General features: G+C 39.0%; 1 protein-coding gene across 1 annotated transcript; it reads right to left on the bottom strand.

The window, feature by feature from the left end:
- Positions 1-21,498: 21,498 nt before the first annotated feature.
- LOC149797095 (uncharacterized) lies at positions 21,499-24,764 on the bottom strand. The gene is made up of 5 exons (XM_089960337.1): positions 24,646-24,764; positions 24,238-24,377; positions 23,957-23,999; positions 22,910-23,161; positions 21,499-21,709 (listed from the first exon to the last, which is right to left on the bottom strand). The coding sequence occupies exons 1-5, from the start codon at positions 24,734-24,736 to the stop codon at positions 21,516-21,518; spliced, it is 720 nt and encodes a 239-aa protein (XP_089816463.1). The 5' UTR covers positions 24,737-24,764; the 3' UTR covers positions 21,499-21,515.
- Between the last annotated feature and the right edge of the window lie 361 nt (positions 24,765-25,125).

A 25,125-nucleotide genomic window follows, 5' to 3' on the forward strand; every position in this document is an offset into this window, starting at 1 on the left:
ACTGTTATTAATTCACTGCCTATTGTGGTCAGTCACTGCTAACAATGTTGCCATTTTTCGCCAATGTCCAGTGCCATAGCGTCACCCATGTTAAAGTCCCGTTTGAAGCTGTGAATTTCGAATACAATTCCCTAAATAGAAATCATTTGAGGCCCACGTGCCACATATAACTACTAACACGTTCAGGTTTGACGATCTGGATAAAAGTAGTAAAACTATGCGGTACATACCTTGGTGTTCCATCTCAGCTATCGTAATTTGAAAGCCCTAATGTGATACTGCTCAAGTAGAATTCGATTTGCTCTCTCTCTCTCTCTCTGAAATCATTTCTTATCGGTCATATAAGAATCATGTTTCTACAAAACTGCGTCAAAATTATTTTGCAGGACAATATGGAATACGGACAAGGTCTAAGAAAGCCCACAAATTAGTGAAAAGTTATTTCGTACGATTTCTCTCTCACTCTCTCTCGTTATCACCAGCGCGATAAAGCGAAGAGTTTTATAAACTTAGAGGAATATGTTTGTTCTAGTGGCAGTTTTATTAAATATTGTTATATATAAGCAGTTATATAATATAATCTATATGCTACTAACATGTGAAACTGATTACAGTGTATAGGTCTGCTATGCTCATTTGAAGTGATATGATCAAAATACATGGCATTATGAAGGTTCAATGTAAGGACATAATCCCTAAAGGTGTTTGTTAGAAGATGTTTGTTAAACTTAAAGGAATGGGGGGTGGGGAATAATCTAATAGAACAGTTAATTCATTTCAGACACTATATACTGTCTTTGTACTTAATCTTACATTTAATTTGCGGAAATATATTGTTTTGTTTGTTTCTGATTTCACTAGCGTAGCATTTGTCCTTTCTCCGGTTATTATTACCCGAATTTTCGCGGAACAGTATTGACTTAATTCTACGCGATATCGATAGGCTGTTGGTATTGTTTTGAAAACTATCCGACAGGATGGATGTTTATCTGTGAGACTGTCATGAGTACAGAACCGAGAACCTTAATTAATTCAAGTCGACTTATCTGTTTGCCTCAAGAAAAGTTACGAAGCTTCACACGTTCCAAAATTTCCTCAGTAACATTCTGGCCTTGAGATCATTGCCGTCAGTTTGAAATTGAAAATTAGTTTCCACTTTTACGACATCAAAAAGGACATTTCAAGAGAAAGTCAGTTGTGACGTGGTTACATTATTTGTCCGCATCCGGGATTTCCTTGTCTGGTTGCAACCCAATTTCACCCAATATTTTCCTCAAAACTAAAAAGAACTCGTCATTTTTGCAATATAGTTTAGCACATTCAGCATATGGAGTATTCATCACTATTATGATTTCACGTTTATCTGTAGGTCAGTCGGTCTTAATATTTTATGAAAATCATAATAATCATCTCAGTAGAATCCAACTTGCACATCCTCATACGCAAAACAGCTTCAACGTAACATTTTTAATTGTTACGTAATGTAAGAATTACGCAAAGAGGTATAAAGCCAGGTGCAAATTTTGTTTGCATACGGCGCATTAATACGAATATGCTAATGAGGGCTGTTGAGTGACCTATCCATCCAAAGTACACAATATTTACGCGTAGAAAAATAAAAAAAAACAAACAAGATAATATGTTTGATAGCATTGAAGCATTATCACATTTAATGATGGATGTTATTTGAAATCAATAAGAAATAATTAATGTTTATTACAAGTAAAATGTATCATTTTCATCAGTTTTAATTTAGAAATGTTCTTCGATAAATAATGAAACGATACCGACAGCACATCTCTGCGACATAACGAAGAGTAAAATAGAGTCCATTTTCTTTTTGTCTTAACTTTTTCGTTGCTGTTTTTGAATCTCCTTTTTTAAAGGTATTTGTTTCTCTCCTCCAAAATCTATATTGCTAAATTTCCGAAAGTGTTGGCATTTGTTTATTTGAAAACAACTCCATGGAGCCAATCAGAAGACATCAATAGTTGCGTCCCTTGAAAAAGTTGTTCCTATATCGCGGACACAATGAACGAAATAACCTGACTTGAGACGACCAGGCTGAGATACGAAATGTAAGGTTAGCAAAAAGGTAAGATTTCTTTGCGGCATGGATGAGGGTCCGCACTATTTGCAGCAGTGTCGAAGACGGATAGAAGCATAGTTCCAATTGTTTGTTGTTGTTTTTTTGTTTGTTTATTTTCGGGTTTGCAAACTCTACTAATATTCATGGACGATATAACGGCACAATATTTATATTATTGCTTGAAGTTATGGAAAAGTCCGTTACAGATCAGTTAGTATGAAATGTTCTAGAAATTCGTTTCAGAGCTTATTATATGTGTCTTTCTTTATGCGTTTATTGCATACATATATTAAAAGCTGTTATTCCTCCGTCCGAAATCTGACAAATGTATAACACATTTATCGGTCAGCACGAAAATCATGCAGAGTGGTCGATATGTATGCATGGATGGAGACTTCATCATAATATTTACATACATGTACCACTTGGTACTGACTTAGAGCAGCAGGGGGGGCGAATCCGACATTTTGTCCAATCGTTATTTTGCTTAATTATTACTTTCTGCACTCAGCGGATCCGGTGTAGTCAGCGCCTGGTAAAAAAAAAACGACGACGGTCCATCCTACACGACGGTGACGTCATTTGGTTTAATACATTTTCTGCGAGCCGATCCCAGCGTCGTCAGCGTCCGGTAAACACAGCGACGACCGCGTCGATGTCATTGCCCCCCCTGCTGCTAAGGGGCTATTTACAATGAAAATTATTTACAACTAACCGAATATTTGGTCAAGTCCGATACGATATCGTGTCCGAGGATCATGTAAATTTATCGTTACAAATCCATGTGGGGTCGACTGAGCATGACTAAAAAAGTTTCGAAAACCATTAAAGTCCATGTCACCGCCGCACCATGTCTGCCAAATATTTCGTAGCGTGTGTGTATCAACGCCGTTGAATACAGCAAGAATATTACAGTTGTCTCTGATTACTTTTGGAATCTGAGTGTATCGTTGAGTGACATATATCACGTCGGTGTTTATATGCCTGCCTCTGGAAAATATCCTAGCTGGGTTTTTTTGATTGTCTAACATAACATCATCGTACACGACTAGATTGTTAACGTCGCCATCAATATCATCGATACCTGGTGCATCATTGATATCTGTAATAAACTCAATAACATTTTTTTCAGCGATCGCTGATGCATTCTCGTTGAAATCTTTCAACACCTCGTAGCATCGTTGATCATCCCCGCTAGGAGCGATTAAATACAACTTATCCCACTTCATCCATCTCATTATCAAATTGAGTAACAGTTGCGTCTTGCCGGATCCAGATGGTCCGATGATAATCATCCGGATCGAGTTTGGTAACGCTGCAACATGCTTAACTGGTTCTCTCGTTTTAGTCGCCGAAAAATCAATTATATTCATATCTCTATACATAAATTATGGATTTATATTGTGTGAAGTGTAGAGTGCGTACTGGCACAAATGATATGACAACCGTTACAACAAGAAATAACAGATCGGCGCTTACTGGTAAGTGTGTACAATGCGGTACAAAGAAATTTAGATTTATTTCTGCTAGACCCGGGGATGTTTTAAAAAAAAGCGAGGAGGTGATATTGCAGCCAAGTTATCAAAACTCCCCGGAACCCCGTGGGCAAAGTATCCAGGAGAAAAGCACCTCCCAGGATATAGCTACTGTGGCCCCGGAACACGATTAGATATCAGACTCGATGATCAAAATCAGCCGCGACCCGGTGAGTATCCAATAAACGCTATCGACGAAGCATGTCGGATACATGATATAGCTTATCGTAGCGGTGATCTGCAACAGCGTCATATCGCGGATGTAAAATTAATTCACGCGTTAAATGCCATTCCTGATAAATCCCTCAAAGAAAAGTTGGCTTCATGGTTGGTAAAATCGGCTATGAAAGGTAAATTAATGATTGGAAGCGGAGCTTCTCGCACTAGTAATTGAAAACGCTAGCGTTTATAATAACAACATGGAATCCATCTATTATTCTCCGAGAGGATACTGGAAAGGAAAGGCCGCAATTGGTAAACTCGCAAGCGCTGCAAAGGTAACAAAGGCCACTGCGGCTAATTGGTTATCCAAACAGGCTATATGGCAAATTTATCTACCACCGCCTAAACAAATCAACTTTTCGCGCTTTGATGTCAGCGTACCTAATGAAGTTCATCAGGCTGATATACTATTTCTGCCGCATGACAACGGTTACAAATACGCGCTAACCGTAGTTGATGTTGCGAGTCGATACAAACAAGCGGAGCCGTTAAAAACAAAGTCAGCAACTGAAGTAGCCGGTGCGTTTGAGCGGATTTACCGAAGGGGTCCTCTGCGCTGGCCAAATCTATTACAAGTTGATCCTGGTAGTGAATTTCGGGGCGCTGTTTTATCAACGCTGAAACATCATAGCGTCGCGATACGACGAGGTCATACTGCGCTACATCGTGATCAGGCAATTGTTGAACGATTCAATCGGACTCTTGCTGAACGGTTATTTGGGTATCAATACGCGAAGGAATTCATCCAAGAAAAACGATCTCATGAATGGGTCAAAAGGTTGCCAGGCGTAATTTCAGCGTTAAATAACGAGATTACCCGAGCAATCAACATGAAGCCCAGCGACGCGATTAAAAAAAAGTATATACCCGGAAGATCAAAAATAGATAGCGTTTCCAAGCCGATTCTCGGCGATGTCACTGTTAGATATCTGTATGAACCAGGAGAGCTTGAAGGCGGTAAAAAAAGAGCTACTGATCCTATTTGGAGTGTTACCACACATAACATATCAACGATAACACGATCAACTGGTAGACCACCGATCTATAGACTGGATTCAACTGCTCCTCAGCGCGGATTTACTCGCGAGCAACTACAAGTGATACCTGACGATACTCAATTGCCCCCGCGTGGTCTTAACTAGCGCCGCTGCGTCTATTGCACTCAAGACAGGTCAACCTCACATTACCACGGATATGACCGAGACTGTTATCGATCCTGTCCACGGTAAATTGGCGAGCGTCTTTATCCGAATAACGCCAGCGCATTACACAATTGCAACTCGCGCAGTGATTATTCTGTTGTTGTCGTAACGCAATTATTAATTCGGCATCAATATCAAAACGCCGCTGTTTTTTTTTATCCTGTTGGCGGTAACCCGAGAGTTTTCTATCAATGACGCTAGCATCAATAATGTCATCGTTGTCACTGGCTTCGTCAATAACAATTCTTCGAAGCTGATTCATTCTCCGTACTCGGGACACTGCAAGATAGACTAGATTTGACCATTCGATGCGATTATCAACCATCCAAACAATTGTATCCGTGATAGTCAATCCCTGCGAGGAATGTATTGTCGTTGCGTATCCTAGCGTCCACGGGGATTTATCAGCACGTAGCGCGTCCTCGACGACGCTGATATCAACGAGCACAATATCATTCAGCACAAGAATTTGTTTTTTTGTCCCTGACGCTGTCGGGCCCGGGATTTCAACTTCAATGTTCTGCCGCCGTGTATCCGCGGGTCTATAACATAACGGCACTGGGCGCGTTGGAAACTTTTCCTTATGCAACGCAAACAACTTCCGCTGAAGTGTGTCTCTGACTATCTTTCTACTCGCTACAATCAAATCGTTTGGTCTCCATGTTTCCCAGAATTCATTTAACGGCGTTTCCGGAATCACCTCGCGGATTATTTCACATTGAACTCTATCCGGCTGTAATCTGATTAATTTTTTAACCTCGCGCAGTTGTTCATCAAGTGCTCGGTAATCAGTATCGGTTTCTTCATAATAGTCCACAAAATCCTTTAACCAATCATGTGGACCCTCGCCGACAAATGGTGGTGGTTGGCCATGGTCGCCACACATGATTACCGCTGTATTCGCGCGCAGCAACCACTCAAGAAACATTTGTAAAGTATCTAACGAAACAGTACATATCTCATCCCAGATGATAACCTCAGGAATAAATTTTTCCCCCATTCGATCAGGAGTCCACTCACTGCCGCTGTATCGAAAAAAGCTGTGATAAGTAACGGCGTCAACATTTCGTTGTTTTATCTCTCGCGCTAGTCTATGGGTCGGTGTAAGCACGATTATACTTGCCCGCGTTCGAAATAATTCAATTGCCCGAGTCGTCTTTCCTGACCCGCCACAGCCGCTTAAATAAACTGTTTTGTGTCTACAAATTGGATCAGAACACGGTGGTGCATTAGACCATTCTGATAAATTATCACCGCGTAAGTAATTGTTTTCAGCGGTGACATCTGCTGACGGGGAATAATCGCGTCGTATTTCATTTTTAATTCTCCATATACCCCAACTCTCGTCCGGACTAGTAAACTCGGCTAAGTTTCCCTTGTACTTTACGTCTATATAAAATGAATCAACGGCTACTCTAACCGCGGTGTCGGGAAATCTATTTATCATCGAGAATAAATTGGTAGCGGCGTAACCCAGCATAGACGCCCTCAAATGTGGATACGCGGGGCTGTCTCCATCGCTGTAGGTAACAACTGTACCCAACCTTGTTCCATTGGACAAAAAAGCTGTTTTGCAGTTCACGTATTTATTTTTTGCCACTGCGTCCTTGATTACGAAATCATATTCTGCGTCATCTATAATCAGCCGTGAGCAATATCGTTTGTAGTCGCAGTTTTTTCCACCTTGTGTGAACTTACCAATTATTCTTCTACCGAGATCTTTTGCCTCGCGGTTTCGTTGGTTGAATATCTTTTTGGACCATTCGATGATATATTCCTCGTTGGCATCAATGTGTGCTCTGGACTCGTCAATTATGCTATCTAGACGCTCTGGTTCTGGTAACCAGACTTCAGTCTGCGCCCGGTATGATATAATCGCGTCACTGACAATCAACGATACAAGCATGCTACAATCAATCATATACCGTAGCAGCGCTATTGGCAGCCACTTCTTTTCAGCCATGTGTCTACCGATCCAAATATAACAACAGCGAATTCAAATGATACTATGCGAGCGAATCCGGTTAAATCAAAATCAGGCAGTGGTCCATTAATAGCAACACGAATCATTTCATGTCTGGGGTGTCCAAATCGTTTGAAATACTCAGCGGCGGATCCATACCCGAGAAAACTCGCTGGATAACAGGCAACCATATCAACGGAAATCATAGCGTCGCGGTTGTATTCAGTGTTCCATAGTCCACCCTGATAATATTCCAAACAACTGGATTGTACATCCGGTAGAAATTCCTTGCGCGTTGGTCTCCACGCATTTTTCCTTGCTGCAACATGAGCCGCAACCGATGGAATCGTAAAACAATTTGTTAGCAGTTGTTCATCATGCTCTTCAAATTCCATGGCGGTTTTTTTCATCTTGTTGTGAAACGCTTCAGTGCGATATAATTCACCGTTTGGTCTTACAAACTGATCAAAGGTATCCATGTCGTTTTCAGCGCTGCGAAGTAACCACACTGATACAGGGTCGTTTTTACACAAGCAGGCAATAGCATCAAATAGTTTCCTCTCCGCGAGAAAACCATCCTCTCCCAGGAATTCCCCCGGGATATACTTTACTGTTCTATCCCGTGGAAATATTGTGACCGCGGGCGTCCACGCGTGTTCGTTATGATCAATAATTTTGATTGGGGCTCCATTTGATTTATACTTTGATTCATATAATACTTCACCGGTTATTGTTGTAACGGTTATTGGAAATCTCAGTGACGTTTCTAATTTCGCTATGTCGCTGATGGTTGCTCCTCGCTCGCGCACTGTCTCCTCCCATTGGTTTATTTTACTACGTCGTAAATCAGTCAATTTGTTTCCTCGACACGCATTTGTAAAATGCTCTATTACTCGTTCTGCTACACAATTTATCCCCGTTGACTGTTTCATCGGCGCTAGTTTTCCGATATCAGGTTTCTTATTTAACGGGTATATTCCATAAACAACTGCTGTTTCAGGATACGCTCGTTCATAGTATGGTCTGTCAACTCCGGTTAACAGCCCTGGCTTGGAGTCGCGGCTAACAATGACTGTTTTCTTGTCGCTGAGAACCGGTTCAAATTTATCACGTATGATCCAATTACCTGATTCCACCCGGACAATGAATTTTACTCTGAAGAAATACTTGCTGGAGCCAAGTTGTGATATTATCGTTGCCGCGCGTTTGTCGTTCATGGTAGCATCAACAACACCATCAATTCGAAATGTTGACCAACTATGAGATGCACCATCACGCTTGAATTCATTGATACAATCGCGTATTTTATTCAACAGGGTTCTATCGTTTATTAACGCTTTTGGTGCGTCCTTGAGGACTCTATCGAGATTGAACTTAATATTTTTCCAGGGCTTAATTGCTGCTAATCTCTCGAACTCATCCATATAATTAAAACAAGTATTTAAATGAAAGAATATAGTATAATGAATCACTGCAAATGGTTGATGATTGGGTCGACAACCCCGTGCAATAAATCATGTAGAGGTGAATTCTGCGGGTATCATTTACAAAGCGTTCGTAATGGTTCTCTTGGCCCCCTACCGTGCTTGGTTTGCCACGTTGGTGTAAGAGGAAAATCACAGTTGTGTATCAATTGTGGCGGAAAGCGATACAGAGGGTTAAAACGCTATTACGACAAGCGAATAAAAAATGCCGTCATTGACCCCACCGCTGACTCAGTCATCAAAACTCCTCAGGACTACATTGCAAGGTTTATAATTAAACCAAATAATGAATTAGACAAGTAGTATTATTATACAAATGAACCAAGAATTTCAGCCGCATCCTGTGCTCGTTAATTACGAGACATCTCGCGACGGCGTTGTTAGAAATTGTAGACTGAAGAAGCCGATTGGTACCGTAAATAATCAGGGGTATTTGATGTTTGGTGCGGGAGGAAAAAGATATTATGTTCACAGGATTGTATTTGAAGCATTCAACGGATTAATCGAAAATGGGCTTGTGATTGATCATATTAATAATAATAAGACTGATAATTCTCTTATAAACTTGCGAGCCATCTCGCAGAGTCAAAATACCAAAAAAGGCCAAACTGGTAAGTTTTCAAAGAAAGCAAAACCCGTAAAGTGATTTGATACAACAACTCACGAGGAAAAAATATTTCAGTCGATGAATGAGGCAGGAAAATATTTTGACATTTGTGGAGCCTCGATACGATTTGTTGCAGAAGGAATACAGAATTCAGCGATCTCAAAAAAGACGGGCCACAGAATTCGATTTTCATATATAACAGAAATCAGCGAGTGACAAGGTCACCGTGACAGTGCGAACGCTACAATAAATTGTCTCTTCCGGAAGAAAACGAATTATCCTACGGTTTCATCGAATGTTAACACACCTCGGGATTGATACGCGGGGTTCATTTTGTAAAATAATTTTTTTTTTTATTTAAAAATAAGATGTTTTATAAGAATATGAATATCGAAGACATCAATAATATATTAACCGAGATTTTAAAATTAAAAAAATCAAGGAATTGAATTATCTGATAAGCTTGATAACCAAAAAAATATTGTCCGATTATGAAATTATTAACGAGCAATCAAAGAAAGGTCGATATACCTTGCCACGCGAGTATTCTTTTATAAAGCGATTACAATATACGATCAATGAAAACCTGTATGGCAATGACGTAAATGCATTTATTGGACTATTTACTGCCGTTGAGACAGTACGAAAAAAACTCGGACAGGCTTTTGAACGACGTCGAGAAATCTCTAATAAAATTAAAAACATTAGAAGGATTATAGACGAAAACTCCCTGGAGCCCCTGGGACATATCCCCGCCACACTCGGCGGGAAATTAGAAATTACGGAGCAATTGCAATAATGGTAGGCGAATCACTTACTACTCGGCTAGCCAGAGAGCGGCTAGTAGCGCTTAAAAAGTTCATACCGTTACGAGACAGGGTTCGAAAACAACTTCAAACGCGGCAACAACTACAAACTGATTTTGCTGTTGGAAGCGAACAGCTCTTTGCTCCGGTAACTAAAGCGACCAAAGATGTTACGGCGGCAACTGTGCCCGTCCTCGGTGCGCTTGAAAAGATAGCGGCTCAGACCGAGCAAACAAAAAAGTCTCTGGAAACACTCCCTGCGAAAATAGCATTCGCTACAACACGGAGGCCGCCACCACTCGCTATAACGGACCCACAAGAACCTTATGTTACAATGGCCGACGAGGAAGAACTAGGCGCCACCGCAAGAGAACCAGAAGAAAAAATACCGGAGGAAATACCGGAAGAAATACCGGAAGAAATACGGAAAGAGGGGAATATACCCCGTAATGTTCTTAAAAAGAGCACAATAGACACAATTAGAAATCTCGGCTACGAAGAATTAGTCGATTTTACTGTTACAAATTTTGATAAGGACACACGAGATGAGCATATCAATAGCGGCTACGAGAAAAATATAAGGTCGTTAAAGGACTGGACAAGAATAGTGTATTTGGCAAATAAACATAAAAATGAATTACCACCGCGTGATAATAATTATATAATATTCCACAATAAAGTAAAAAGTGAAAGACCAAAACACGGAAAAGGATACTCTGTTGGTAAAGACGTTACTTGTCCTGGTAATGTTCTCAGTGATATATCACGGCTAGAAATACTAATCGGAGGAAAACGAGCCGGAAATAACTCTCCGGAAATAATCAATGAGGCCGCTGATATTTGCAGGCGGTTATTTGCCGGTGGTATCATGGACATTAATGCATATCGAACGCTCATTGACGAGTTAGTGGATGATTAAAAAAATTATAAAATTGTCGTTTTTTGTCGGTTTTTGGTCGTTTTTTGTCGGTTTTTGGTCAGTTTTTGGTTGTTTTTGGTCGATTTTTTGTCGTTTTTGGTCGGTTTTTACGGGTGAAAACCCCAGGAAATCATTTAGAGAAAATCGATGTTTTTTACCAAAAACCGGCAAAAACCGACCAAAAACGACAAAAAATCGACAAAAATTGACAAAAATTGACAAAAAACGCGGATTTTTACCGCCGATGAAAACCCCAGGAAATCATTTAGAGAAAATCGATGTTTTTGACAAAATTTATGATTCGGTGGTGGGAAGGGGGGTGATCAACCACTAATTGGAAAACACTGGTGTTTTTTATAATAAAGATGATTATACACTACAACCATGATAAACCAGTCAGCGTCTACGTGGTAAACTCACGATTACCTGTATACCGCGCGTGGTACGGAGACGGTCTCGGTAGCACCATTGCGGGGTTATTTACAAGAATGGCTCCAAAAGTAGCGCCGTTAGCCAAACAATTAGGAATGAAGGCTATTGATGTTATTCGTGATAAGGGTATTAGTGCTATTGGAGATGTTGCCGGAAGGGTGGTTTCTGCAGCACGAGATAAACTAATGTCGTTGGTAAAATCCAAAGGATTTTCACGAAAAAGAAAACAGAAACCACCGGTGATGCCATCAACGACAGTGATGCCTGCGAATGTCAGTAAAGTAATAAATAACGCCGTGGAAGAAAAACTAGCGTCGTTGGTAAACAATAATCAAGATGACATCGCAAACATAATAGCGGGAAGTGGTTTAAAACCACGACGATGATTTAGATGCATCAGCGTATTATTAAATAAAATGTTTAAACGAACAGCTGACCCGGCGTTTGATATGGACGCACCAGTGCACAAGGATGATTCTGTCCGTAATTATCAATTTTATTCCTATCATGCAGTACAACCCAACATACGATCGCGAATTGAACTTCAAGTCCATGATACCAGTAAATATTTTTTACCGTGTGAAGCGTTTATTGAAATCGAAGGAGAACTTGTAACAGAGGCCGATACTCCTGCTGTACCAGCACCGTATCCAGATGGTACCAAAGTTGGCTTAGTCAATAACGGCGTAATGTCGCTATTTGAGAGCGCAAAATATCTCATTGATGGAAGAGAGATCGAGTCTATAGAACGCGATGTTGATATTGCTACAACAATAATCGGGTTAGCAAGATATTCCGACGATTATACAAGATCAGCGGGTCCATCTATGATGTTTGCAAAGGATACTAGAAACACTGCTGGAAACTCGAAATTTGTGGTAAGACGACCAAGAAATAATGCTAATAACGCTGATGTTGATGTTGAGAATATGATTATAAACAGCGATCCTAATTTTAACATCGGAGCTGCAACACGCATATCAATGTTAACAGGGCCGCGTAGATCTTTCTCATGCGCGATTCCACTGCATCATATATTTTGGATTTTGTAGGAACGTGCGAAAAGTTATCTACGGAGCAAAGCATACCGTGGTGCTTGTGCGAAAAGGTGATGATAGAAATGCAATTTGGAGAATTTCAGCGGATCTTGCGAATCCAAATAATGACCCTGGTAAAGTCGTTTTAACTAAAATATTATTGTGGATGCCAGTAATGACTCCATCCATTACCACAGAGGCACGATTGCTATCCTTTATGGAGCAGGGAGGAAAATCATTACTAAGTTGGCTAACAACAACAACAGATACTAAGCAATCAAATATCAATGGTGTATTCACATGGAACCTGGCATCACAACAAGGCATTTCGGCTCCGCGTCATATATTTGTTGCGTTGCAGGATATGACGAGAGTTGATAATCAACTATCCAGCCATATGATATTTGATCGATTAGGCGTTACTGACGTCTCGCTGAGAATAAACGGCCAGCAGGAACCATCTGAGGATATACAACTTAATTACGGTCAAAACCATATTGCACGCGTGTACCATCGGTTGCTGTCGTATATGAGTCGTGATCAAAACGTCGACATTGGTTTGCAAATATCACAACATGATTTCAAAGAACTATATCCGATCTATTACTTTTCGCTGGAACATCTTGATTTAACAAGACAATCCGTCGTTGATATACACTTCCGAGCTAATGTAACTTGCGGCGTTATTGCCGATTATAGAGCGGTTGCTGTCATTCTCAGCGATAAATCAATGCTGCTAGAAGGCGTTGGTGGACGAATGAGAATCGTTGATGCACCAGTGGAAAACATGTAATTGAAAACATAAACGCGTTTACAATAAAAATGTCGTATAATGTTGTCGATGTAGAGTTGACCGATGGTCAAGTCAAGAAATTACGATCAAAGTCGGCTAAACAATGTGGAACCACAATAACGTTAAAGCCGTCACAGATGGCAGGTGGTAATCATAAGATATCGTTGACGGCGCGTCAAATAAAACATTTCAATGATGCGATGAAGAATAAAAAGGGTGTTCAAATAGATTTTTCAGCCGCAGCGATTAAAAACATGGAAAAGACCGGTGGGATATTTCCGCTATTAGCTGCGATTCCAGCGTTGATTGCCGCGGCGGCCCCAGCAGTGGCGAAGGCGGCGGCGTTAGGAGCCGTTGGTACCGCGGCGGGAATGGCATTGAAGAAGGCAACCGGGAAAGGCTATAAAAAAAAACGACCCGTAGCAGGAAAGGGTCTAAGACTACCGGGAACCCCGTATTCATGGTACTCGGGGAAGGGTCTAAGACTACCGGGAACCGTTTATTAACGCAAGAGTCAATGACTCCAATGTCTAATTTTGATTTAATAGATGCCGCAAAGCGTTAGCGATAAAAAACTTCAGAGGTGTTTTTATGAGGGATCAATTACCGACAAAACCAAGGAATATTGAAACCGGTATAATTAACCTCGATAAATCCTCCGGAGCGGGAACTCATTGGGTTGCATACGCAATTGATCCGCGTGCGATCGTCTATTTTGATTCATACGGGTTAGCCCCGCCAAACGAGTTCATGCGGTATATCCGGGCGTGTTCAGCCCCGGTTTTTTATTCCACGCTGCCAACACAACAATTAAGTGACCCACCGATATGTGGCCGTGAGGTATTGAACGTACTCGCGGCGATTTCATCATCGCGGAAACCACCTCATGTGGTTGTAAACGAATACACTAGTGGGGTCGTAGAGGCCCGGCGGGTTAATTAAAAACACTGTTTTTTTTACAATAATAATGATTGATATCTGGGGACGACCGGTTTCGGCGCTGAAAGAATCCACGGAAACGCTCGCCACCGATGACATAAAAAAACTAATCGAGGATGAGATCGCTGATACGTTAAATTTAACCAGTGTTGACCCGGGCGAAATAGTTGTATTTCAAGACCGCCAGGGTAAATTGAAATCCAGTAATGTGTCGCTGAATGACGTTTTAATACGACAGCGTGATGCCGCCGAGAACACCATCGCGTTGTATACCGATGACGGACGACTTAAATCAGGTGAATCCATCTTGACGATAAATGGAAAAATAAGTACACTTGGCGACAATTATATAACCATGTCGGATTCGTTAAAAAATTTGTATGATAAATTTAACGCGCAAGCAAATCAGTTCGAGGGGATACAAAAGTCTGTCACCGATATACAACTCACTACTGCTAGTTTTTTTGGAACCCCGACGGTAACCGAACCGAATCTTGTGGAGATAAAAAATACTATTTCGGAGTTTACAACGCTGTCGGGCCAATTTTACACGTTACGAAAAAGTTTTAACAGGGCTGATAACACCATTGATAAATTCTTTGGTAAAAAAAATACCAGACCGGATGAAATTACAATAACTATAAATGATATCACTGCGTATGGACAGGAAATAGAAACAATCAAAACTGATGTTGCAGCGAACAAAGCGGGGTTATACGTTCATATACAGGAAATAGGAACAGTCAAAACTAATGTTGCAGCGAACAAAAATAATATAAACGCGCATACACAGGAAATAGAAACAATCAAAACTGATGTTGAAACGATCAAAAAGAGTGTAAACGCGCATGAAATACTCATAAAAGCATTCAGCGTTAATGTTGCAGCGAACAAAAGGAGTGTAGACGCGCATACACAGGAAATAGAAACAATCAAAACTGATGTTACAGCGATTAAAGACAGACTACCGGAGGTGACAAAAATAAAAATCCCTCATGAAAACACAGTATACACGATTCATCATGGATCATTCGCTTGGACTCCTACACAGAATACAGTAAAAATCGCCGCAACTGTTAAGGGTATTTATCGATTGACACTGGTTTCAATGATGCAGTTTAATATATTATCGTCGAGTTCATCCGGGTTTAACAATACAATATCAACAATTATAGACAAGGACGCAGCTGAACTGTTTACAATTTATGCCGTCGATAGACATTTAACCGAGGCAAACATTACATGGTATGTGGAATTTGTAACGGATCTAAGTAATTAAAAATACTAGCTCTTTTAAAATAAAAATGACCACCAAGGTAATTGAATCAGAGGTATCACCGACGTCACATCAATATCGATTCAATACCGTAAAAGAATTCTCCGCGAATTTGAAAACGCTTTCCGAACAATACCGTGTAAAAATAAAAAAAATACCGCCGAAAAATAACCACCATCGACGCGGTCGTGTACTCGGTGTCGGGTATAGTAGCCGGTACCGGTGTTATTTTATCCACGGTGACCATGATAGCCCCGATCGCTGTTCCAATCGCTATCTCCGCGGCGACAACAATTGCTGGAGTCGCCAACGAAATCACTAGAAAGATATCATCGTGTTCTCAGAAAAAACTCAACGAGTATACAGTAAAACATCAAATAATATCCGACGCGTACTCGAAATTATCCGGGTTGATCTCGTTGGCGATAGATAATTCGTTTATATCCGATGCTGAATTCTCCACGATGGTCCAGTTGTATGACTCCGCGATGTCAAAAATCGAGGATTTTCAACTGGAAGCTGGAAACCACGTGGCTGAAACCACTTCAATGGGCTTAAAACATTCTCCTGAAACAACTTCAATGGGCTTAAAACATTCTCCTGAAACAACTTCAATGGGCTTAAAACAAGCAGGTTGTTAATATTCGGTGTTGAAATTAAACACTAGAAACAGCGAATAATAATAATGTCGCTGAACCCCGAATGGTTGCAATTATTTCAACGGATCGCGGAGAACACCACTCCGGTACAAACAAATATGATATCGATAACATCAACGAAGCCAGAATTCAGTGTAAACTTCCCTTCTCCGATTCCAGTAAAGGAAATAGCGCTGGCAAAATTGCGAATATATCACAGTTGGCCTAATATCCGAGCGGAAGCATTTAACGGACAACAACCTAATAACTCGCTGGTTTTTGCATGAACAAATAAACCCGATGGGACCCCAGACTGGAATGAGGTTACAATACCAACTGGGTCATACCAAGTAGAACAAATCAATAAGAATTTCAACGCAGGATAAAATCGATCACAGGAAAAGAATCAAAAATCGCTATTACGGTTCATGAACCGACGTTATCGTCGACGATTGAAATAAGCACACCGGGGTATATGGTTGATATTTATAACAGTTCAATAAGAACCATACTAGGTTGGCCCATGATTCCACCTAATGAAATCCCCGCGGACTTGCACACGAATGCGCAATCGTATCATGAAATTAATCTCGGGTATCGAGATGGTTTGTCTATTATGAAAAGCACGTTATTACCCAGTTGGTTTATATTTCAAGACAGGAATGCCATGCAGTGGTATTTTCAGTATAAGGAAACTCCTGAATCGCAAGTCATATTAACAATTAATTTAAATGATATCGCTAATGCTTTTAGCGAGATTAATCGTAATTACCAATTGCAACTAGAACAACTACGGAAAACAAAAGCACGAAAACACGTTGAGATGTTAAATCAACTTATATCAGACATGGAATATATCAATGAACGAATCGTTAAAATAATATCCGATAACAGCGATAATAATAAACAAAAATTCCTAACCGAGTATAACATCACAGAAGCCGATTTACCCGATTTCAAGTTTCCAGGATACAACGCGCCAGAACTAAGAAAGTCTCTTAATGATTTTCTCGGTCCATCAATTATCCTCAAACACGATAACGGAGATGGTGGTAGGCATATTGCTCCATACAACGTAAATATCGCATCGGTGATAGCAATCAATCTAGTGTGTGATGTTATCGAAGGGAGTTACCAGGTAGATACCAAGCAATCAAATCAAGCTCAACAGGGGTATATCCTTTATTCATTTTCACCAACGGCCCCTCCCGGATTCTTAATCGTTGAGAGCCCAATTAATCCGGTCTATATGCGATGCCATAATCGGTTTTTAACGAGAATTAATTTCAGACTTACCGATCAGTCAAATAACCTAATTGATCTACAAGAGGAGGCGTTAGTGATCACTCTATTTGTAAGATCATTGTAAATAACTTCTTAGCAGCGGGGGGGGGGGGGGGGGGGGGGGGGCAATGACATCGACGCGGTCGTCGCTGTGTTTACCGGACGCTGACAAAACTGGGATCGGCTCGCAGAAAGATTAATTAAACCAAATGACGTCACCGTCGTGTAGGATGGACCGTCGTCGTTTTTTTTTTACCAGGCGCTGACTACACCGGATCCGCTGAGTGCAGAAAGTAATAATTAAGCAAAATAACGATTGGACAAAATGTCGGATTCGCCCCCCCCCCCCCCTGCTGCTCTTAGAGACTCATCAAACAATAGCTGTACTTTTTACATTTATATTAATTGTTGCAAAATATTCACAACGCGGTTCCAAATCCTAAACCTAATTCGCAAAATCATGAACCCGTCTATGTCGATGATTCTATGATTTCATATGGAGGATTCATGAATCATAGCAATGCAGCGAATAAGAAACATTCAGACCTGAGCAATAGTGGTAACCCTCAAATTCGATAAAGTGACTTACAAAAGAAGACAAGCATAAATTGGTTAGTTGTTTATTTCTCAACAAAAATTATGAATTATAAAGTGTTACTGAGCTTTTCTCTCGCACCATCGCTCTCTCTCTCTCTCTCCACACACACACACACACACACACACACACACACACACATGCACACACACACAGAAGCACATAAAAGGTACACCCTTTCTATAGTTGAAAAACAACGATATAGTCTTTGATCCAGAAGTGGACTGAATAATCCACATAACACCAGTGCACGTATCTACTGTTTCAGACACTTGCTTTATTAAGATTTTGGTGTTAGAGTCGATTGTAGAAGCCTTTGGCGATCTGCATTTTTTAAAGTTACTGTATTAAAGGACTATATTGCATATGGAGGATTCATGAATCATAGCAATACAGCGAATAAGAAACATTCAGACCTGAGCAATAGTGGTAACCCTCAAATTCGATAAAGTGACTTACAAAAGAAGACAAGCATAAATTGGTTAGTTGTTTATTTCTCAATAAAAATTATGAATTATAAAGTGTTACTGAGCTTTTCTCTCGCACCACGCACCATCGCTCTCTCTCTCTCTCTCTCCACACACACACACACACACACACACAGAAGCACATAAAAGGTACACCCTTTCTAAAGTTGAAAAAAAAGATATAGTCTTTGATCGCTCTCTCTCTCTCTCTCTCTCCACACACACACACACACACACACACACACACAGAGAAGCACATAAAAGGTACACCCTTTCTAAAGTTGAAAAAAACAGATATAGTCTTTGATCCAGAAATGGACCGATTAATCCACATAACACCAGTGCACGTATCTACTGTTTCAGACACTTGCTTTATTAAGATTTTGGTGTTAGAGTCGATTGTGGAAGCCTTTGGCGATCTGCATTTTTTTATAAATTACTGTATTAAAGGACTATATTGAATAAAAGCCATTTCCTGCCCCCATTTTTATGGGACAAATACAAATTCTCGGAAAAAATATTTAGCTGTTTTAAAAACAATATTATTTTTAAAATTCTCTCTTTCTCTATTCTTTCTAAATTGCCTTGGACACTGGCTTTTTCGAAGAGGCGCTAAAAGGACATATGGAACCGAAAGTACACAAAAACTCAGTGGAGTAAACATTTTTTGAGTTTTTTTTTTCATGTTGCCTATTTTTCGCGAAAAACATCTGATAATATAAGGTAAGTATATATAATTATTTTATAAAGAAATAAAAACAGTTAAGGCTTTTTATTGATATCCATCACGACTTAATATACATCACATTTTCCTGTGCACTCGTCCACATCAAGAAAAAGCGGTCTGGACCGACATATACATTTTAACTTGCTAACTAAATTAGAGAGTTTTATAGCAGTTACTGAAATTAGGAAATTACACATTTTGTTTCCAAACAGTGGAAATCATGTTCCACGGTCGGGATGGAAGCTAAAGCAATGAAATTGATTTATGGCATTTTAATTGAAACGGATATTGGTATTATCTCTACCTCACAGCCAGCAAAAGTTTATTTAAAAAAAACGAGTTCAATCTATTTATCAAAATACTGCATATTTATCGTAATGGCTTATTTTCTTTATTTCATTGAATGTTTACCTATAAACTGTATAACTTAATGATCATGTATAATAACAGAAAGTCATATCTATAATGATATAACATTTACAGATGAAACTATTTTATTCAAAGGACAACCTTCTTGAATATAAGTAACACTTTTACTACTACTAAATAATACAAGCATTAATAAAAAATACTACAAGAAAGCCCACCTACCTATTGTTTTCTATGGGAAACAGACATGGGGGGATCTCACTAATCATAAAACAAATCGAAGCATACAATATATTCAGAACATAGCAATGTTGAGAGAGAGAGAGAGAGAGAGAGAGAGAGAGAGAGAGAGAGTAAAGTTTGTGTTGATAGCAGCATTAGTGAATGTATGAAGGTTATACAGTTATTTCCGACGTTGTGCAGGCCACTGTACAATGAAAAGACGAACTTTTAAGAACTCTATTTATATTTGTTAATCCATGTATGCGTATCATCATCTAAGAGAGAGAGAGAGAGAGAGAGAGAGAGAGAGAGAGAGGGGGGGGGGGCTGGGGCGAGAGAAAAGGAGTGGGTGAGGGAGAGAGCGAGGGATAGGTGAGGGAGAAAGAGAATCATGTTTCATATGTGTGGAAAATGTAGATGAGATGGAGAATAGGGTGAGGTGTGAAACTGAACTGCACCGTCTTGGCGGGCTGATAATATCTGGTATTATATTGTAGGAGGGCGAATTCTGAGAGAGAGAGAGAGAGAGAGAGAGAGAGAGAGAGAGAGAGAGAGAGAGAGTTGATTTGGATTGCTGTTGTAGTTCTATTATTGCTGACATATGCACCAAAACGTCCAATATTATTACTTCTAAAACATATTTCACATTTTTCAGAAGTTCATTAAAAGTATTGAATCAATAGTGTTTTCTTTCTTATTTATGCCCGTATTACATCTTTAAGGAAGAAGAAAGTTTGGAATGATACACTTGCCAGTTCTGTCAAGAGTGGATATAATTTTATAATTTTATTTAAAACTCTTAGAAAATCAGTGTTGCGGTATAAAATCGATATTAAAAACTATTTATTATGCCGTTATTCTAACTACACTTGATATGGACCAAGGGCAGCAATTACAAAAGCTGAAAAATATTAAGTGATCAAGTGTTCAGAATTTGAAATCCACTTGTGTGCTTCTTTGACGTGTTAATGAACAGTGTGTTCACTAAAGCGAAAGAATATGTGTGTGTGTGTGTGTGTGTGTGTGCGATTAAAATAGGATAAAAATACATAAATGCATAAAGAACTTTCGCCATTTCCAGTGACGGTAACAAAATCCGTATATTCGGCGAAGAAGCGAACTATTGGCCCCTTTTAACGCCTCCTTTACAATAATATTCAACAATATTAAATAACTATTTAAATAATTCATAATATTAAGCATCTTTTAATAATATTAAACAACACTGCATTGAGGAACAATTTTATATTTTACGGTTAAGCACCTTTTTTGAAAATGTAATTTAGACAGTGTTCAGTTGACGTATCAGATAAATATTCTTTCTTCTTATCTACGATGGACCATACTGGAATAGTTTCAGAAATGAAACTTTATTTATAGAACGTTATAACCCCCTCCAATAATAAGAATGCATATTAAATTTTTTAAACTCAGTGAATAGTTCATGGTAAAGCAGTGTCTATGAGAAATAAGTGGAAAATGTGACTACTTTTAATGTCTTTTTTTCATAGTGTTTCGACACCCAGTAACCATGGCAACAAACATGTGAACACAAAACTGATTGAAGAAATAAATTTTAAACATCTCATACGTGCAGTATGCATCATATAAGGAATTTTGGAGAGGTGGCACAAAATAACCCTAATTCGATATAGTCCTTTGATGTTTGACAACTTATAAATATATGTGGTATCACGCATCCCTCGCACCTGTCGCCATTTAAAATACTTGGCGATAGAAGCGTAAAACTGCTATTTATCGGATAATCAGATAAGACTTTCGCTGATTTGAAAGTGTATGGGTTGTTTCTATCATGTGATTCGAGTGTGCTTGGACTTGTCACGTGACTAACAAGTAGTAAATAGATCGTCATGTGACTATAAATAGTGAAAAGTATCATAGACAACAATTAGGAAGCTATTTTGAGAATTCCTCCTTTCTTAGACAGTCGGTCACGAATACCAATCTTTTCCTTCTTTGGTTTAAGTTCGACCAAGTTAGATGGGTAATACCCATACGTCTTTCTTTTCAGCTTCCCCTTTCGGATCCATCCGTATGCCATTCCATCTGAGTTGGCAGGCATCTTCTGTTTGATTTTCTGACCTATAATACAAAAAATATAAGCTTTTCTGTCCACAAAAGGGTTCCGCTGAATATTGTTTTCCTTGTAATGTGCCCCATGGTATATATTTCTTTTCTGTTTGAAAAAACATCAGTTCTACAATATATTAACAATAATGCCGTTGCTGCAATTCACACGGAAAAGTGATTACCCGTGTCTCGCACTCCACGTGGACACATAATACAAAAATTGCTACCGTCTAGGAAAATTATCGACTTGCTTTTGACAGACACGAATACTCATGCTAAAACACTTTGTTATTCTCCATGGTAGTGTTTTTCCTCTACTCACATTTGTGTCAGCCGACACACGTTGGAGATATCTGACGCACACATAATGTAATCAGGATTTATTCGATATCAAATACATATATTGAGGGATGGTATCGGTTATCGTTCGAGCACTGGCATTGTTATGACGGAGTAGCTTCCCTTAATATCGCAAGCACTCGCGCGATTTCCAGCAACATGTCCAGTCAGTGCTTGTCAATACGCCATTTCCGCCCATTATTAAATTTACAAGCGTGTGTTGGCATTTTTTAAATACTTTAAAATGCTTAGCAATAAATCATTACCGATAGTTTAATCGTTGACAGTTCTTGAATATTTCAAGTTGTTAAAGTAATTCCAGGCTGGGTGTGCGATACGGTAATTTAAGTTGCCTTCAACCCGGGGATTACACAGTATGATTCAGGTTGATTTATGATGATGTACACGACAATGTACGAATCAGAGCTATTTGTTCCAATGTGTCTGAATTGGAGACTATTTTATACAATTCAGACTGAAATTGGGAAATTAGGAACTGTATACCACATTTTATGATTCAGAGCGATTCATGCTGATGTCTACGACACGGTGACTATACTGTACGGTTCAGAGCGAAGTTAGCAGCTGTATACGAAAAGGAACCTCGTTGTACGAGTCAGAGTAATTTATGATGATGTATACGACATGTGACTATTGAGAGGGATGTATCCTGATGTACACGACATGTGGACTACCCTTTATTACCCAGAGTGATTCGCGCAGATGAATTATCATTAAGTGAGGTAATCTTAATCTGCGGTCACAACCATGTTGGGGGTGGGGGAGGGCGGTGTGTACGTTAGTCGCGTTATTTTAGGGCACAAGATTATGCGAATAAAATCAAAGGCAAACTTAATTATAGGTAGTACCTACCAGCCTTAAACGTGAGCTCATCCCTATTTTGCGCAGTGTAACCTTCGATGGCAGTAACCTTCACATTGGCTAGGGTTCTGACCTCTGCTCCATAGGGCACTTCGGTGTCAGTATCTGAGGAGTCAGATCTCTCGACAAATACTTTTTGCTGGCCCTTGTCCTTGACCTTTACTTTTTCGGTATTGACATCTGTCTCATCCAAGTTCTTGGACTTTTTTGATTCTTTAATTGTTCTGATTCTTTCTGCTGATTCTGAGATTGTAATGTGACATTCGTAAGATATTAAATAAAACAACTGATGCAATCATATACTACTATTACTAAAAATAATATAGAAAGACGAAATTATTTTGCTGTATCACATGCTCTCGTTGATTGTTCGACTTGTTTTGAGAATACGTCATGTTCAAGAAAAAGATTTGATACTTTACTGTAGGAGATCTGAAAGACATTTAATTGAAAAAATTAAAAAGAAATTTATAAGTAAACAATACAGAACAGGTATAAATAAACAAGTACAATAAAAGGTAAAATTAAATAAATATAAGAAATGCGTAGTTAATTACAAGGAATGTATAATTTAAGAATTACAAAGAAGGTATAATCAAACAATTATAAGGAATGTATAATTAAAGAGCATTTTAGTGAATGGACAAGCTAATTTCCTGATTTTTTTACGGTCACATCATCCATAGGTTCAATTATTGGATATATATATATATATATATATATATATATATATATATATATATATATATATAAAGCTAATGCTTTATTTTAAGCTGATTAAATATATAGATAACTTCTTCATTTTTTAACTAAAAGCACAAAACAGTCATTGGATATTTGTCAGTGTCTAAAGGAAATGTTGGATGCATACATGAGACATTCCACGTAAAAGTAGATCTGTTATTGTTAACCACACATCTATTGCTCCTAATAACTTAAAGATCAATCCACTCACGCCATCTGTCACTCTTATACCCCCATCAAGCATTCATTGCTTTCATAGAAGTTGTTTTGTTATTCGTTCGCATAATAGGTTACCTTTTTTTGTATCTTTTACTTGTTTCTTTGCCTTTTTTGTCAGCTGTGAAATGAAAAAAAGTGATGATATATAACATATAATATATTCAATGACAAGGGGCTTCTCTCTCTCTCTCTCTCTCTCTCTCTCTCTCTCTTTCTCTCTCTCTCTCTCTCTCTCTCTCTCTCTCTCTCTCTCTATATATATATATATATATATATATATATATATACGTAATACACTCATTACATTACTCTTTCTCTCTCTCTCCATCTCCACCGTTTCATGTTGTACTGCCTACCTTGGGTGGTACGGGTGAGGTGCACCTGTCTGCTACGTCAAACTCAACTGTGCGGTTCCTCGTAGGAATCGCCCACATCTCTGACTCGCTATCAGAGACTACAGCATTGGGGAGTCCAAAATAATCTGTATCCGGGGCACCTAAAGATAAAGAAGATGTAATTTACGTATTTATTACTTATTTGGACATACATTGTTTTGTGCTTTGAACAAAAACAAACATTTTAATTTATTGAAATAACTTTGTGTAAAGCTGGTAAATTGATCGACCCTTTCCTACTCAAGCAGTAAAGGAGAACTATCAGCAAAACTTGACTGCTCACACTGACTAAACACTATACACGTGTTTCTTTTATTAAGACTTTCACAAAGAATCCCACGCCCAAATATATAAAATCGCTACACAAACCTTGGACCCTGATACCAGCTCCGTTGGGTAGATTTCCGTGCTTACCAGCTGCACGAACATCTTTAGTATTGGGTTGTGGTTTACGCTTCATTTTACTCTCTCGTCGTTTTTCATCGATGTAAAGTCTTACACAAAAAAGGAAAAGGAAAGGAAAGTATTATTCATTGACTAAGAACATTCATATCAGCATTAGTATTTGAGTTAGTTCCCTTCCAGGCGGAAATAATCTTGTGGTTACGTCCCTTAAAATGAGGCATGTAACTGCTAATTTTACTCCTTCAACGAATAGTAACTTGAACCAGGAATACTGTCGAATAAACACGATTTTTTTCTCGTTTATATATATACATATATATATATATATATATATATATATATATATATATATATATATATATATATATATATATATATATATATACATGCAATTTCTTTTTCTCTTTTGAATTTTCATAGATCACCTCAATTGTGCATCGAACT

Source organism: Sinohyriopsis cumingii, chromosome 6, assembly GCF_028554795.1.
Source record: "Sinohyriopsis cumingii isolate HCF-2022 chromosome 6, ASM2855479v2, whole genome shotgun sequence".
Classification (NCBI taxonomy): Eukaryota; Metazoa; Mollusca; class Bivalvia; order Unionida; family Unionidae; genus Sinohyriopsis; species Sinohyriopsis cumingii.

Bases quoted from the DNA above. Each gene is read 5' to 3' on its own strand.
- LOC149797095 (XM_089960337.1), bottom strand. From the start codon at position 24,736: ATGAAGCGTAAACCACAACCCAATACTAAAGATGTTCGTGCAGCTGGT. The intron at 24,378-24,645 runs GTTTGTGTAGCG...CTTTATCTTTAG, and splicing joins AGCTGGTATCAGGGTCCAAG to GTGCCCCGGATACAGATTAT. The intron at 23,162-23,956 runs GTAACCTATTAT...TTACAATCTCAG, and splicing joins AGTAAAAGATACAAAAAAAG to AATCAGCAGAAAGAATCAGA.